Source organism: Lissotriton helveticus, chromosome 8 (assembly GCF_964261635.1).
Source record: "Lissotriton helveticus chromosome 8, aLisHel1.1, whole genome shotgun sequence".
NCBI lineage: Eukaryota > Metazoa > Chordata > Amphibia > Caudata > Salamandridae > Lissotriton > Lissotriton helveticus.
In genome coordinates, this window is record NC_136069.1 from 378,998,149 (window position 1) to 379,013,147 (window position 14,999).

The following is a 14,999-nucleotide window of genomic DNA, read 5'->3' on the forward strand; positions in this document are numbered from 1 at the left end:
ATAATTAGTAAACTGAATCATTATCCAGGTCCAATCACTGTTTTTATGTTAAATGAAAAAGATAGCATCCTCATCCTTTTTAGGTTTTCTATTTTCTGTTTTCTCTTACCTTATAGCATGTCTATTCCCCCTCTTTCTGTCTATTTGTGTATTTATGGTCCATTGTATGGTGACATAAAGCCAGGTACTTGACAGCGGCACTTTAGTAAAGCATTTCAATATTAAGGCAATGTATCAGCAAGAATCAATATATTTTTTACTATGTATATATCTTTTTTTAGTTTTTAAACAACTGTTTATTTAATTTGAGATTGATCATTTGATGGTACTTTCCTGATGAAGACACCTCTCGTGTCGAAACGCGTTGAAGAAACCGTCACTACCTATATCAAACTGTTCAATATGAAATATGATTAATATGTATTGTTGACAATTTGCTAAGTGGTATCATCTTTTATATTTTATCCTATTTTTATGAAATGTATTAAAATGTGTGACTTTTTTAAAATTCCAAGATTTATTGTGATTTTGCTTGTTTACATTGCCTTGTACTACATTATATATTGCCTGGGATTGATACTTGTCATTATATATGTTACCCTGACCCAGGAATTGAATCCACCATCAGGGGGTCCTTGTTACTTGCAAGTTTTAATTGCCTTGCAAAAACCTTACAAACCTGTTACTGCGGCTACTATAGCCAGATGGCTCAAATCTGTTATGCAAGAGGCAGGTATTGATACCCAAGTATTTGGGACGCACTCTGTTCGGGGCGCCATGGTCTCTAAGACATTTATGTTAGGTTCTACTATTCAGGATATCATGCATTCTGCTGATTGGTCTTCTGAGTCTACCTTTAAACAGTTTTATTATAAACAGGTGGGTGATATTTCCTCTGTGGTATTTGAACAGCGTTAACCTAGCATAATACGAAGCAGCCGGTTCTGCAATAGAATAAAAAATTTGCTAGCATTCACGCCAAGAATTTTCAATTCTATTAAGGACACGGAGGCGAGGATTATCCCACCCGGTTATATTATAGTATTGTAATGTTTACACACCGGTATGTATTTATATTCTGTCTAAGCAGAAGTTATGGGTTTTTCTGTCTCTCATACTTCCACGTTCTGAGAAGAAGATGGATTAAGAGTAATTCTGGCTAAGAAGACATTACTTTCCAGTTGGATTGTTTCTTCCACGTTGGAGGATGTTATTTGATTTGGACTTAAGTTATGTTGTTGGACTCTCACTGTTCGAGCAAAGAAAGAGGATGATTTCCAGGTATGGTGGCTTTCAGGATGTGATGGGTTACATGTGCATCATGGGAAATGTAGTTTATTTTACATAATGCAAAGTTTTCATTGGCTGCTGTGAGTGCCAATAAATGAAAGAGAAAGCATAATCCTCGCCTCTGTGTCCTTAATAGAATTGAAAATGTTTGGTGCGAATGCCTGCTAACTTTATATTCTTACTTGTATTACTCTTATCTTATCACTGTATGAAGAAGTAACTCAGTTAGTCCCCACTACATCCCTTATTTTGGATAAAAGAAAGAACACCCCACACATGGACAGTCTGAATGGAATCCTAGCTTAATTCTAGGAGCAAAGCTTTGGAATGTTGAAAAGCCACCTCAGCCAATCAGATTTAAGGACGGTCAGACAACTGCCATCGGAAGTCGCTGGTCCCACTGGTGTCTGGTTTTGTGCCTAGCTGCTTTGGAGGTTGATTAACTGTGAGGACCACTGACATGTTTTTCTTTCTCTTGTGTGAAGATTGTGTCTTTGCCCCCCTTTCCCCAAATTTGCAATTTTCCAGACACCTGTACAGTACGGAATCGACAGGAACCTTGTGTGTTGTGAATGAATTTGGCCTCCTGGCATCCAAATGTTTCTCTTTAAATTCTGAGGCTTGTAGTCCTGTTTTATAATGGCATAAACAAGACTATAAGTCGCAGAATTCAGACAGGCATCGGGCCACTTGGCGAAGATAATGCTTGAGGTCATTCAGGAAGTGTGAGGCACAATGTTACATTAGGTCATTTTCCAATTTATTTTTAAAACCTTACTTGAGTAACAAAATTTACCAAAATCCAAACAACACACAAAGACAGTGAGAGGGGCCCCTTAAGCACCAAAGGAGTAGGGCACCGAATAGACCGCAGTCAAGAAAAGATCCCCTTTGGATAAGCTTAATACAACAAAGCAAAGACACTCATCACAACGAAGCAAAGACACTCATCATAACCAATTTATCACCAGAACATAGCACCGCCACCATCAAAGGCCAAGTGTTCACAAATGTAAAAATATTTTATTTAAAAATTACCAAACATATTGTCAAGAAAAATAAATCATCATACAGTGTTAAAAAAAAGTTTAAAACATTCTAACAATTAGTATACACAATTAATTTGAGGGAGAATCTGCAAGAAAAATAATTTCTAATCATCAGAAAGGCACATAGTTTTACTATGTAAAGGCATGCCGTAGATTGTGGTGACATTTGTAACTTTATAGTCCAAGCCTTTATTGACCCCTCTTCCAATTTTTGTCGGAGTGAAATAGCACTCTCGCTCCACTTAATCGAATGGGTGAATCCGTTGAGCGTTTCACATATCTCTGAAACATTTCAGGGGATTGTCTCAATGTCCATTCATCTCCTGTAGCTTCATTAACCCCCAATGCTTACTCTCTACTACAGAGGGTTATTGTAATGTCTAACTTCTATTGGTCCTTCCAGCCTAAGACATTCACTCTCTTGAAAGCCACATATAATTTAATATCGTCATTCCTGTCCTTGAATACCAGGTTCACCTTCTAAAATTCAATTATGGTAATATTTCACGTATAAAATGCATCAACATTAGTATCTGATGCTCCAAATCTTCCACAGTAATTAAATCCCAAAATGTATCATGGAATAATTCCTTGGTGATGATATGAAGAACAAGAACCAGCCATTAATTGAATATCCTTTCTCAAAACTGTCATGTGACACATTTGCGATCCTCTCACCGCTTCTTCAATGTCATTTCTGTTACTGTCCCTCAACACCAGAAAAAAACTCTTAACATGTCCACACTCCATCTTACTCCTACATGTATTGCATGAACATTCACCATACTCAGTCACACTAGTAAACCCGTGTCGAGGCGGCAGGTATCGGGGGTTCCGCCCTGACTTGGGTTAGGTCGTTTCTTAACGATCGTGCCCAGGCCGTCCATCTGGCGGACTTCTCTTCATCAGCCTACAAGGTAAAATGTGGTGTTCCCCAGGGCTCTTCTCTTTCCCCTCTTCTTTTTAACTTGTATATTTTCCCACTTATTTTTGTGTTACAACAGATGGAGGTCACAGTGTTTAATTACGCTGATGACCTCCAGCTTATTTTTAATCTATCCAATTCTTCTTCCTCTATTTCCAACTTCCAGTCAGTGATGGTATTCATCAGGGATTGGATGAACGCTAATCATTTGAAACTCAACCCTGACAAGACCAAGCTGGTCCTGACTGGTGGCAAACTCAACCCTTGGTCCTCTGTTTTTTGGCCCTCCTTACTTGGTTCTGCTCCTCTCCCTTCTTCCTCTGTTAAAACCCTGGGGATCACTTTGAATCAGCACCTCACTCTTCATTCACATGTGAGCATGGTGGTTTCAGCTTGTTTCTTTATTTTGCGCACCATTCGCAAAATTTCACGTTTTTTCACACTCCCAGCCATCAAACTTATTCTTATGGTGATGGTACTCTCACGCTTAGATTATGGTAATGCATTATTTAATGGCATTCCCATCTATGCCCTGCGCCGACTCCAGCTGGTGCAGAACCAAGCTGCCCGCTTGGTTTTTAGCTTACCCAGATCTCAGCACATCACCCCTGTCCTCTGCTCCCTTCATTGGCTCCCCATTAAAGAGCGTGCATTGTTTAAACTTGGTTGTCTTACCTTTCAGGCTCTTGCTGGGACAGCCCCGGCTTTTATTAAATCCCATATCCACCCGTACATTCCTAGCAGACACTTGCGTTCTTCCACCCTCTCTCTTCTGGTTGTCCCTCGCTTTAGGAAGAAGAGGACGGGAGGATGTAAGTTTGCTGTTCTCACCCCGTCCTTTTGGAACTCCTTACCTCTTCCTATCCGCTCCTCGGTATCCTACACGGAGTTCCGAGGGAAGCTGAAAACTTTTCTATTTCAACAAGCCTTTTCAACCTAAGCCATTTCTGAACTCGTAACTTGAAATTGAATTGACCCCACAGCGCCATGAAACCGTATGGTATACGCGCGCTTTACAAATACTTTAAATTCAAATTCAATTCATTTGAGGGAGAGTCTACAAGAACAATTAGTTCTAATCATCAGAAAGGCACATACATTAGATCAAGATCATTTGTTTCAACATATACTTGTTACACATGAAGCTTGGATGGTATGAGCAAAAAGAAGTGCTAGAGGAATTTGTTACTGAGGGAATCATAGAGAAGTGGAGACCTCAAAGTAAGTGGCGCTCATAGTTTGAGCCAGGTAGGCTGATAACAGGTTAAGACACTGTGTATATCTGAGAGTACTCAATAATAATATTGTAATTGATAATAACCCACTACTGAAAATGAATGAACTTTGGCCACATTGGAGGGAGTAACAGACTGTAAATCTGTCTACATATAATCAGATTGTATTATTTCCAGACTACAAACCACTCACAGTATTCCTCACTTCTCAAGGATTGTACCAATTCAAAAGGATGCCCTTCGGGCTGGCCTCCGTGACCTCAGTCTTCCACAGAGCCACGTTCCACCGTTTTAAGGATACTGAAAAGTTTACGAAGTGTTTTCATGATAGCATTTTGAGATCCTCAAAGGATGAAAGGGAGTTCATGAATCACATCAAAGATGTCTGCAGAAGCTGTATAGGAATGACAACATACAGCGAGAAACATTTCAGTTGTATAGTAGACTGTCTAGGAAACTGTGTTGGGGACGGAATGGTTACTAAAAGTACACTAGTTGAGGCAATATAAAAGGCCCATGCCATGGGCAGCAAGGAAAAAGTCTTAACTTTTGCAGGGCTCTGCAAATATTACAGCAACTTTGTAAATAATTCCAAAGAAAATATGGAACTACTGAGGATGTTCGTAAGAAATTGTGAATCTTTGTTGGACAAATGAACAGCAAAAGGTGTTTGGACAGTTCAAGTGGGAGATTGTCCATGCTCTCACCTTGCAACCATTATGTGATAAATGATTGTATTGTGAGAGGATGTGACATGTATGTGGTAGGAGCTATTATCTCAGATATTGGCCAAAGATGAGTAGAATGTGGAGTTTGTGGAATGGACTTTGAATGTCACAGAAAGGACGTAATACCAAAAGAGCTGCTGGCATGCATGTGGATCATAGAATATTTTAGAATATATATTTGAGGGAGCCATATCATTCTTAGTTCAGATCATAGGCCTCTGGTGAAGATTTTCCTTCCTGTGTGGAGTTGAACTTGACAAGGTGCACAGCCTGTTTAGTTTTCAGGTTGGTTGAGTACAGTTTCCAGACAGAGTATGTTCTGGGCAAGAAAAACAGAGATGGTTGATTGTTTGTTGAGAGTTCACCATGAGTCGGGCGCAGGAGTTTGAATAATGAACAGTGACTTGGATGTAATAGCCCCGTAGGAGAAGTATTTTCTTAAGAATTTGGGGTATTGGCAAGAGTGATCGAAGTGAGGAAGATTAGTTCCTCAGTTCTATTAAGAATTGGGTCCTTGTGGGAGGACCAATCACAAATGTTTGGATTCAGAGGTTCTTCCTTATTGGCATGTTTCTACTGAGTTAGAGGTCAATGGCAAACTTTTGTTCAAAGCAGGGAAGTGTATACGTATGCAGTCCTTACAGGACAAAGTACTGAGGACAGCCCATAAAGGACATCCAGGATATCCTCCATGATAACGTCAAGAATGCTATCTCATGCCCTGTACTGCATAAGGTTGCATCAGGTGGGTGGGGGAGTGCTGGGATGGAAAAGTTCCCTGCATAGTTATAGACGTGTACCCCCATCTTGAGGTACCAGCTGCTGGATATCTGGACCCTGGTGCTGATTTTTGGTCATGGGTGAACACATATCATGCGTGCACTCCATGACCTAGACCTGTTTCTATGTAATGTGTTTAGTTAGACCAAGAGGGGTGCACCAAGTAGTGGTAGATAGATGGCATTACCCTTGCCAGTAGTCAAATGATACTAGAGCATTGATGGCAGCATATCAGTTTTGAGTTTCATAAATCATTAGTGTAAACATGCCTTTTTACCTGTGTCATTCGAGTGGAGCCTACCAGCCTACACATATAGAGTTTTGATGCCGTGTACTTAACTCACCCATGGCCTACATGATTACTGTATAGAGTACCGGGTAGCGCGTGATGCTTGCATATGAGTACTGTCTTGTCTGTGCACCTACGAGTTGTACATTACATGGAGGCCTGTGTCTTCTATTTTTTAAGCCGAGCACCTGGAAAGGCTAGTTGAAGGTGAAATGGCCTCAGTGGATACACACTTTAAAATGACATTTAAATATCAACAACACCTGTTTAAGTCAATTGCAGACGATAGTGATCATGTTAAACATTTTATTTTATGTTGAACATTAGGTTCTTATGTTCAAAATCATCACATTTGTTGAATACAATCATGAGGAGGTGCCCCGGAGGGGAGGAAGGGTAAAGTGCAGCAATGTGCAAGTGTGAATGTAAGTGAGAGAGGTAGGACAGTGAAAAATATGTACATCCGAATCATAGAAGGCCAATCCAGCCTTATCAAAGACTAACCTATTTACAAAACCTTAACATAAGAGAACACAGTGAATCTATCTCTGTTGTCCAAAAAGGTTCACACAAAATAAAGTCATCGACATTTCGACCCAGGGTTAATTGTAGGAAAGTGGGGTCCTTACAGTAGGGTCTTCACCAGGACCGAATAGGGAGCACCTAGGGATAATTAAAAGGGGGACCTTGATTATGTGCAGGTGCTGGAAACAGGGTGAGACTAAAAACAATTGTATGGGTATATAAATTACCCTTGTTCACTGCCCTCCCTCTCTCACTTACCTTCACACTTGCTTGTTGCTGCACTTTCCCCTTCCTCCTCTCCGGGGCACCTCCTCATGATTGTATTCAACAAATGTGATGATTTTGAACATAAGAACCCAATGTTGAACATGAAATAAAATGTTTAACATATATAGAACTATTACAAATATACAAAGACTTAATAGGTGTGTTTTATCTAATATTTCTTTACTTGACTTCAGGTTTTATTGATATATTCATGCCCTAATAGGTGTGCTGTATTAAATATATTTCTACTTGACTTCAGGCTTTACTGATATTTTGATGCCCTTTTATCAGCATGGGTCTTTTCGTAGAGATCTTTTCCACTTATTATTTATAGTCGGTTGGGTCATAGGGACATAGCGTCTCTTTGGTCTAATATGCAACTTGATGGGACACTAATTTGAGTGGTCGCGGGATGCCATGATTGGCTATGTTCTCCACACGTTTTCTCTTCTGTATTCTTTTCCTTATTTCTATCTAGCCCTCATAGACACTGCGACGGAGTAGGGTACTCACCTGCCCTTCATTGTTTTTATATCCTATATTTCACCCTTTAAGGCATACATAAGGACACATACTCATCTTGGGAGAATCCACCCATCTTGACATTACAGAACGCGACCCATTGCCAATGTGTGAAGGTATATTCAAGCTGTTACTTTTCATTGGTAAGATATGCTCTGGTTCCTCCCTCCTTTCTCTGTTTTTCTTTTTATATAGCATTGCTCTAACTATATACTTGCTTACTTCAGTCCTTCCATCAGTGCACAGCGTATAAATAAATTAAACTACATTTATAAGTGTTGAAACTATGGGGTTGGATGTGACATTTGTGATAAGTGATTGGAGTTGAAGCAGCTTGCCCCAGGGACAATGTCCAATCCGATTTCTAAGATGTTTCCAATGTCATATACATTTGTATTTTAGATACATTCTATGTGTTGTCTGTTGTGATTGTCTGAATCTTGATTCGTCCTAAAAAGGAATGTACATATATTTGTTATGTTTATTTATGTGTATATCTGTGTTTTCCTTTTGCACTTTATTGATATTTGTTTTAGTCCTGTGTCACATTATTTGAATGTAATATGTGTGTTGTTTGTCACTCTTTTCAGCCCTGATGAAGTTCCCAGCATGGGAATGAAAAGCGTTGGCTGGAGTGTTCATGTTAGATGACTTTTACAATTATGGAATAAATAAGTTATTTCTACATCAATATCTGTCTATTGGACTTTATGAGCTGCGCACCCCCATTTGATAAAAAAGCATTTCTTTGATCTGGAACACAGTGACGTCACGCAACGGTTGGCGTTGGGGTTGGCTGCAGGGCAAACTCATTTATTGGAACTGGCGTGAGGTGCGGAATTAGTGGTCCACCGTTGCTCTATTTGACAATTATGCTCCACAAGATCTTCAGGTGGCTCGCAGTCAACACCAGAAGGACCATCACGCAGGCCTTCGGCACCAACAGGCTGGACTACAGAAACACAATCTACATAGGAGTCACCACACGACTCCTGAAGAGACTACAGACAATACAAAACTCAGCTGTAAAGCTCATGCTCGGCCTCCCCAGACGGACCCACATCACACCCTATCTTAAGAAGCTACACTGGCTCCCTATCCAGAAGAGATGCCAGTTCAAGATGCTGACCCATGCATACAAAGCCCTGTACAATGAAGGACCAGCATACATCATCCTTCCACCAATGAACTAGACACCCACGATCCACCTCCCTCTTCCTCGCAGACACCACCAGGATCTGCAGGGACAACAGCAGAAAAAACGTGTTCTCATATCTGGCAACCAAAGCTTGGAACGACCTTCCCTGAACCTCCGGCAAGGGAAGGGACTCAAGACCTGGCAGTTCGAAAGACCAGATCGCTGTGAAGCAACTAGAAACCAGCGCACTGAGACCTTCACAGGTGATACACCATACTTTATAAACCCTTGATTGATTGAATAGTAAACATGAGTGACATTACATACTGGTGTGGTGATGAGAGGCAATGCACTAAAATGTATTATATAAACTCTAAAGGTGTAGCACTTGGGACCCAAGGTCCAATACCCAACGGCTGTAGTTTGGGCTGCTCGCAATATATGAGTGACACGTCCAATAAACAATAATTGGGGGAGGGTGGAAGAATCATTGCTCCACTTTAACTATGTTGATTGCATATGTTTTGGTAGAAGCTAAAGGTATCTTGAATCACACCTAAAAATGAGTTTACAAGCTCAGATGTGAATGTAAAAAAATACAAGTACAACTTCACAGTAGATCGGAAGCCCAGGCAATCCCAGTAGAATTCGATTTGCGGCGCTGCAGGACTGATCTCCTCTCAAAATCGTCTTTCATTCCACCTATCCCAATTTTAAACGAAACGCACCGAAAGATGATGACCTTGTGTTGCCCTCAACTCTCAAAGCTGCCGACTATGAAACTGGGGAACCTGGTTCAAGTCTCGGCGTCGGTTCAACATCCTGCTGGGCAAATCACTTAATCTCCATTCAACATCCTGCTGGGCAAATCACTTAATCTCCATGTGCCTACAAAAAATTTAATGTGTCCTTGGGTAATGTAACAGAAGCGTATGTAAAGCGCTCCAGTACCTTCGGGTCGAACGGGCGCTATATAAAACTACCAAAAATAGGCACACTGCGGTCAGTGCACTCACTTCATGCGCCTCTCCTGCTGCAGTTCCAACCTAAGCTGCTCTGTAGAGAGGGTGCTCAGCTCTTCGTCGGCACCAGCTGCTTCCATGGCTCCGGGCTCTCGTGCCATTTTTTGCTAAAACAAATGTTGTTACCCTGCAACCTGTTGACCGTCGTCTCCATAGAAACGACGGCCCGAAGCACGTGACAGAAATACCGGGTGGGCCCGGAAGAGGATAGGATTTGACCCAGATTGTGCTATTTCTAACACGACAACGTGCTTTTCTTCCTTAAATGTGCAAAAACATTCAAGAAGAAAAAGTAAAGACCGCACGTAGGAGGTCACTTGACTGCTGCCGTATAATTAATGGTGTGCTTGTCTTCTATAGTTTCTGATCCTCGTTGTTTCTTAGAGCTCTGGTCAGGGGTCCGGGGAGAAAACTAGCGAATTAGCCACTCACAAGGGGTCCATATGGCACCCCAGCGGAAGGAATAGTAACACAAGGAATGACACAAGCGTCATCCTTACGAGGGCTAGCCCTGCGTTTTGTAAATACGGCGGCCATCTTGAAATAGCAGATCATCGGCATTTTTGAAGTCAGAATCGTGTAGGATGGTAGTGTTCTTCATAATTCCCTTCCGATTACCGTTCAAGTAAAATATTACTATTCCCATAAAAATAGGCAAACAGCCGCAAACTATGTTCAAAGGTTATTGTTAGAGCTATGCTAGCGGTCTTTTGATTTAGTTGCTTTGAAAGGAACCGCGAGTAACAGTGCTGCAAGAGGAGACTTCGCGCTTTTATGCTTGAAGAGCGGGATCCCAGATTTACTGATTGCTACTGTGGGGAAGCAGAAAAAGCAAGGATGGACGAGGAGCGCCTGTCACCGCAAATTGCGAAAGCTTATGACTGTATGACAGCGGTCTTCGGTAGGTTGTGTACTCTGGACAGCCTCGAAAGTTAGGACGGGAAGCCAAGTCAACAAATTAATTCATAGAGCTGAGCCATTGCAGTGTCGGGCTTGGTTGTCTCCAAGAGCTAAAGCACGACTGGGCAAGCCACCGCAAAATTTAACATGTACATCATACAACAAATAATCACGTAAAATATAGTAAAAACTTAGCATTCATAACAGTTTATTTTGTTCAGTATTTTTATTTTATCAGTGCATTGATTAACATTTATTGAAAATATACGTATCTCAACATAAACTTGCAAACATTCAAGAATTTCTCTGTGCCTTGATAATATTGTATTGCAACTTCTAGATAGCACTTACTGCACTTATGTGGGGAGCTAAAGCACTTGCCTACATGGTTAGCATACTAGTACTACACTGTTTAGGATGAGTGGCTGGAAGCATGTTGCCTTGATGTTTATGTAAATGTGGGGAAGTGTTTCCATTTCATGCACAATGACCTCTGAGGTGCGGTTGTCGTATAGTGGGACGCAACGCTTTGCCTTGTGAGAGAGAAATTAAATTAATGGTTTTATGTAAGATCACAGTTTTAAGCAGTTCTGCATCTCCCCTTAGAATATTTCTTATGATCATAGTCTATTTAGCTGGTTACTGTACTGGAGTGTGCATTCTGAGTTTATGGTCCCGAGCAGCCATGGGTTGGAGGAAGACATAATAGGAGATTTGGTTATACCATCCCTTATCTGATTGTAATTGTGGGATGTCAAAAAGCGGTGATAGGTGTAGCTTGTTAGGACATGCAGTGTTGCACTAAATTAAAATCCGCTGTTGGCCAGTGGTATATAACCGATCTCTTCACTTATTGCATGCCTGTTCAGTTGGTAATGGGTGGTTTATTGATGTCGAGTGGTACAGTACTGGTTGATGGACATGACGAATAGCAGTTTTGTCTTGTGTGTTGGTGTCAAAAAGTAAAAGGATATTATTCTGCAATCTGTATTCACTACAATCGACTGCTGAGTTTTGGGATATTAGTATTAGTGTGAGCCCGAGGGGGTTTGTATTATTTTATGCTGTAATTTTATATAGGTTGCTAGCTACCCAAGAAGGGGCTGTGAAGCGCTTCACACTGTACTGCACACTGCTCTGGAACCCAAGGTTAGTGTTTTTTCCCCCCTGTGGTTATTTGGATTAGTCTTGTGCTCTTAACCGCATCAACGCGGTGCAGATTTCCGCGGTGCGCTGAAGATTGCAAAAACCCGCGGTTCATGACGAGCTCAGCTCGTCATGAGCGTACGAGAGGTGTACCTCATGACGAGCTGAGCTCGTCATGAGCGTCAAAGGGGTTAAGGAAACCATTCCATTAATTTACTGCAGTTTCTATGTGGTAGATTAAATCAATGGGAGTTAGGTGTGATCTTTAGTGGGGGAGAGGGCGTATGTGAATTCATACAAATGGTTGATGGTATTTTTAGATGCGCCTCAGGGTATTGGGTATTGCTAATAGGAATTAAGGTGAACATGCATGTGAATTGGAGTAGGTTGTGCTCAGGAAGACAAGGATGCTTTAAGCTGAAAACTAATGGTGGAAAAAAACAGCGATGATAATCGTTACGTTTTAATTTAAAGTCAGTTTTCATGGTAATACAGAGGAAGCTTATCCGGTCTGGCGTTAGGCAAAACTTTTTGATTTTACTAAAATTATGGGGCATATTTAAAAAATATCTTGCAGTGCAGCAAGCCACCTTGCTGCACTGTGTGATAGCGAAAGGGCAAGAATGTGCCTTATTTAACATTGTACAGCGCATTCCTGTCTTTCATTTGCCCTGATGCACAGTGTGCTGCCTAGTGCCAATGCAAAAGACACCCTTGCACCATGTAAGCAGGATTGTTTTTGTGGAGGAAGAGGCATCTTCCTGCACAAAAATAATCCTGAGAGGCATTTTCCTCTTTCTATGTGTGCTGCAGAATGCAAATGAGAAAAAAACGAGGAAAAATAAATATATTTCTCCTGGTTAAGCCTCATCTGGGGAGGCGTACCATTTTGACGCATTCCAAGGTCTACCAGTAATAGTAAGTCTGGGAATGCACCAAAATCCATGGGTAGATGCATGGAAACACCCACGCTTCACCCATGGAACGCCTTCCTGGGGCAAAGTAACGCAGCACAGTGATTTGTGCTGCTTTACTCTAGATTTACCAAGCCATGCAGGGCCACGCATGATGGCCTTGCATGGCTTGATAAATCTTACTTTGTAGTTGCGTCGCCCTTCATTATATGGCGTGGCGCAAGAGCGACGCAACTGCTTTATAAATATGCCCTTATATGTTTAAAATACTTATGAAAGGGGCTTTCAGCCAGCTCTACTCATCCATTGGTCTATTGTTGGGTCATTCTCATTTTGGTTCTGCCCACTACAGCACAGGACAAAGGGTCTGCCTACTTGAGCTACTGATTAACTTCACTTTGAGTGATTGCATTTTACTCTTTCACAAGGAGCACATCCACACACAACGTAGTTCATTCATTTCCAGTTTTTTAAAACGTTATTATTACTTTAGTATTACTGGGTAATAAATAAGACTGACCCTCTTGGGTGTAACCACTTTTCGTTAAAGCACATTTTATTTATTCATTCAGCGGTGATCAATTTTATTTGTTTTCGTGTTAAAAAACTGTCTTAGTGAGAAAGTGGCGAAGCACCTCCAAATATATATATATATATATATATATATATATATATATATATATATATATATATATATAATCCTGTGGTAGTAAGAAGGCTGCTTCCCGCCGTACGATGTGGGTGCCAGCGACGGCTTGCATCTCTGTATCAATATTCAGTGAATGTTTACAATGCCATAGATAAGTAAACAGCGCCACATCGAAGTCCATACACCGGTTCTTTATTAAAACCAAGAACAACACGCTTCAGCTACCAACATAGCTTTTGTCAAGTTCTAGTGACTCGCCTCACAGTCAGTGAAATAAACGATACGCAATTCATAAACAACATACTTTCGTGTATTGTTGATGCCATACTTAAAACGTAAATCGATATCTTCTACATTTCTGATGATAGGGTTGACAGTGTTGTCATGGATATAGGTAGTGATGTTGCTAGAATAAAATGATAAATTCTGTGGAATAACCAAATAACATTTTTGAACATCCTAATCTAGGAGGCAGAGACATAGAGAGAATTCCAGATGCAATGAGAAATGCTGGCCCTTCATGTGCAATACAGCTAACAAACACCACATTGTTATAAGTGCCTGAAGAGAGCATAATTCAGCACAATAGAAAATTACATGAGGTAGCATCAAAATTACAAATATTATCGTTCCATTGTAGATAACATCGGAAATTAAACCAATATACTGGTCTGGTCGAGCAAAGTGACATCAATAAGTGCTTATTAGTGCAAAGCAACTTGTTTTAGATAATGTATCCTATCCGAGAAACCCCAAACTTGATGAGCAAGAAATGTAAAATACATGGACTTTATTTTACAAATAAATAGTCTAAAGTTTATTCATGTGACGTTCATAATCAACAACTGATACAAGTGTATACTTGTATAAGGGCACTGGCCCAATTAGGTTATAGCTTTAAATTGCAACTTAAAGCGTATAAGAGGGACTTTAGGTAGCGTAAGTAACCAAAAAGAGTCCACCCGTGCTCCAATTAACAGTCCTATTAATGGTCTTAGTAATGGGTAAGGAAAATGATGAGTTTTCTTAAAATGACCCTCACCCACCAAAATGTCCCATGGTGGCATGCCTCATCATCGGTTCTTCCTGCCCCACTGCCGCACGGAGCGTACTACGACCAACGGAGACATGGGAGCACTTTGTAGGGTGTTGACTATTAGGTGATTGGTGATACGAGAGTGGGATGGTCAAACAAGTGCATTTAAAAAATCCCTGGCTACGTGGAGCCTACATTTTATTAAATCCTGTAGCTGGTATTATTAAAAAGGGGAAGAGCAGAGGAATGCACTGTGATGGTTGCCTGTCTGCTGGTCTACATGTTCCAAGCCTATCCCCTAAGGCTTTTCATCAGGACCAGAGTAAATGATCCCTTGTTCCAATCCTAAAAATACCCTTATTGGTCAAAAAGATTAGTCGTCACAAGTGAAAAATATATCACTATTTCCACAAATTGGTGATGTGTTTTATATAAACTACAGTAATATGTTAACAATGTGAAGATATCCTATCCTTCCAGATCTTATTTCAAGGAATATACCTATTAGGAATTGTATTTGCATGAAAATCATATTTTTCATCATGTATATCTTTTCTTTACCTTAATAATATTTAAGAAGACCA

The 14,999-nt window shown here is 40.6% G+C and overlaps 1 protein-coding gene and 1 long non-coding RNA gene across 2 annotated transcripts in view; one reads left to right on the plus strand and one right to left on the minus strand.

The window, feature by feature from the left end:
• Positions 1-9,902, minus strand: part of CCDC169 (coiled-coil domain containing 169) — a 180,831-nt gene extending 170,929 nt beyond the window's left edge. The window contains exon 1 of the mRNA XM_078656005.1: positions 9,765-9,902. Within this exon, the coding sequence (XP_078512131.1) occupies positions 9,765-9,871 (107 nt within the window). The 5' untranslated portion in view covers positions 9,872-9,902. The remainder of the gene's footprint in view (positions 1-9,764) is intronic.
• Positions 9,903-10,306: 404 nt separating this feature from the next.
• LOC144771645 (uncharacterized) overlaps positions 10,307-14,999 on the plus strand; it is a 42,698-nt gene continuing 38,005 nt past the window's right edge. The window contains exon 1 of the long non-coding RNA XR_013599407.1: positions 10,307-10,671. This is a non-coding gene — a long non-coding RNA (uncharacterized LOC144771645). The remainder of the gene's footprint in view (positions 10,672-14,999) is intronic.